Source organism: Epinephelus moara, chromosome 2, assembly GCF_006386435.1.
Source record: "Epinephelus moara isolate mb chromosome 2, YSFRI_EMoa_1.0, whole genome shotgun sequence".
In the NCBI taxonomy this organism is placed as follows: Eukaryota; Metazoa; Chordata; class Actinopteri; order Perciformes; family Serranidae; genus Epinephelus; species Epinephelus moara.
Genome location: NC_065507.1, coordinates 736,508 through 739,090, shown reverse-complemented (window position 1 = coordinate 739,090; position 2,583 = coordinate 736,508). Strand labels below are relative to the sequence as shown.

The following is a 2,583-nucleotide window of genomic DNA, read 5'->3' as shown; positions in this document are numbered from 1 at the left end:
GTCATGTCAGAGACACACGTCATGTCAGAGACACACATCATGTCAGAGACACACGTCATGTCAGAGACACACGTCAAGACAGAGACACACATCAAGACAGAGACACACATCATGTCAGAGACACACGTCATGTCAGAGACAAATGTCATGTCAGAGACACACGTCAAGACAGAGACACACATCATGTCAGAGACACACGTCATGTCAGAGACAAACGTCATTTCAGACGTCAGAGACAGGCTGGCGACAACGCTGCAGATGTAGACACGTATGGACACTGAAGATCCAGCTACTGTACAGAGTGGACACTGGGTAGCAGGGTTACAGTGGTTACCATGGTTACAGTGGACAGTGTACGAGCTATAAGAACGACCAAACATGACTGAACAGGTCTCATCCCTGATCTTTGACTCTGTTCAGTGAACTCCGCCACCTGATCACCTGTTCAGTGGAGGCGGTGCAGTCTCGGTAGCTGACCACGGGAAGCGTGACCTTCCTGAGGAAGCGTGATGACCTGCCCAGGTACTGCGTGACCCCCCAGCCCGTCACCATGCCACGGTTTCCCTTCTGAACACACAGACACACACTGTTAGCTCTCATTTCAGATCTGTGACTGTCAGCTCTCTGTGGCGTCAATAAAGTTACCTTCAGTAGGTATTCGGAGAGGTGGGGGTCAGGGAGGCAGGCAGGGATGGCGGTGGCGCTCCTGACAACCGGCTGGGCGAGATACAGCAGAGCGATGTCGCTGTCGAAGGTGAAGGCATGGAAGTGAGGATGGACGAAGACCTTCTGAACCTTTATCAGCTGCTCACCTGGATCAGGACGCCGCTTATCGAAGTCACCTGTACACACACACACACTCACTACTCATGTGTTAATGTGAAGATAAACATAAAGCAGGAACGAACACACACACACACACACACACACACACACACACAAACACACACACACACTCAGGTGGTCACCTATAGTCACATGGTCTGGAGTCTCCTGGAGACAGTGAGCAGCAGAGACCACCCAGCGATCAGAGACCAGCGTCCCTCCACAGAAACCGTGACCGTTAGACCTGCGGAGCAGAACCTGGACACACACACACACACACACACACACACACACACACACACTGTGTTCATATGGAGCAGGGCGGAGCTGCAGACTCGTGATGACGCGTGAGTAATCACGACCACACACACCGCACACTGAACACATCAGTGTGAAAACATGAACAACAGCAGATTTAAATGTGTGAAATGACCTCATGTGAAACGTCTCCACACCTGCCAGGGACTTCCTCCTGGTCTGTCCAAGGCTCCGCCCACAATACGTAGATCCCCCCCATCCTCCCCCATCAGCTCCGTCTCATTGGCTCCCCACTGTCCAGTTGTTGTGTTCACTGTCATCAGCTTCTCCAACGTCTCTATAAAGTTCAATTTGTCCACCCAGCCATCTGTGTTGTTGTCATCAAACATGCTGCCCATTTCCACGGTGATGTTGGGCTGATCAGAGGGACTCAACAGAGAACGATCTCGGTACAGTGACACCTCTATGTGCTGACGACCACAAGGCAGAGACACTAGGGGACAGGAAAAAAACACTGTCAGAAGACTGGGGGATCAGTAACATGAGTATAAATACAAAACAGTATCAATAACAGGAAAATAAATACACCAGAGTATCAACAACAGGAGTATAAACACACGAGTATAAATACAAAACAGTATCAATAACAGGAAAATAAATACATCAGAGTGTCGACAACAGGAGTATAAATACATCAGAGTATCAACAACATGAGTATAAATACACCAGAGTATCAACAACAGGAGTATAAATACATCAGAGTATCAGCACACCAGCGTATCGAAAACAGGAGTATGAATACATCAGAGTATCAGCACACCAGCGTATCGAAAACAGGAGTATGAATACATCAGAGTGTCGACAACAGGAGTATAAATACATCAGAGTATCAACAACATGAGTATAAATACACCAGAGTATCAACAACAGGAGTATAAATACACCAGAGTATCAACAACATGAGTATAAATACAGAGTATCAACACGTCTGTCCGTCCTGGAAGAGGGATCCCTCCTCAGTTGCTCTTGCTGAGGTTTCTACCATTTTTTCCCCGTTAAAGGCTTTTTTGGGGGAGTTTTTCCTGATCAGCAGTGAGGGTCATAAGGACAGAGGGATGTCGTATGCTGTAAAGCCCTGTGAGGCAAATTGTGATTTGTGATGTTGGGCTTTATAAACAACATTGATTGAATTGATTGATTGATTAAATACATCAGAGTATCAAAAACAAGAGTATAAATACACCAGAGTATCAACAACAAGAGTATAAATACATCAGAGTATCAACAACAGGAGTATAAAAAAACACCAGAGTATCAACCACAGGAGTTTAAATACATCAGAGTATCAACAACAAGAGTATAAATACATCAGAGTATCAACAACAAGAGTATAAATACATCAGAGTATCAACAACAGGAGTATAAATACATCAGAGTATCAACAACAGGAGTATAAATACATCAGAGTATCAACAACAGGAGTATAAATACATCAGAGTA

The 2,583-nt window shown here is 45.7% G+C and overlaps 1 protein-coding gene across 2 annotated transcripts in view; it reads right to left on the bottom strand.

Annotated features, from left to right (window-relative positions):
• The window catches only part of LOC126400147 (coagulation factor VII), a 12,359-nt gene that overhangs the window by 7,883 nt on the left and 1,893 nt on the right, over positions 1-2,583 (bottom strand). The window contains exons 2-5 of one of the 2 annotated variants that reach the window (XM_050060667.1): positions 1,281-1,576; positions 969-1,083; positions 646-863; positions 442-567 (exon numbers count right to left, since the gene is read on the bottom strand). In XM_050060667.1, the coding sequence (XP_049916624.1) occupies positions 442-567; positions 646-863; positions 969-1,083; positions 1,281-1,576 (755 nt within the window). The remainder of the gene's footprint in view (positions 1-441; positions 568-645; positions 864-968; positions 1,084-1,280; positions 1,577-2,583) is intronic. The other variant, XM_050060672.1, reaches the window with a different exon arrangement.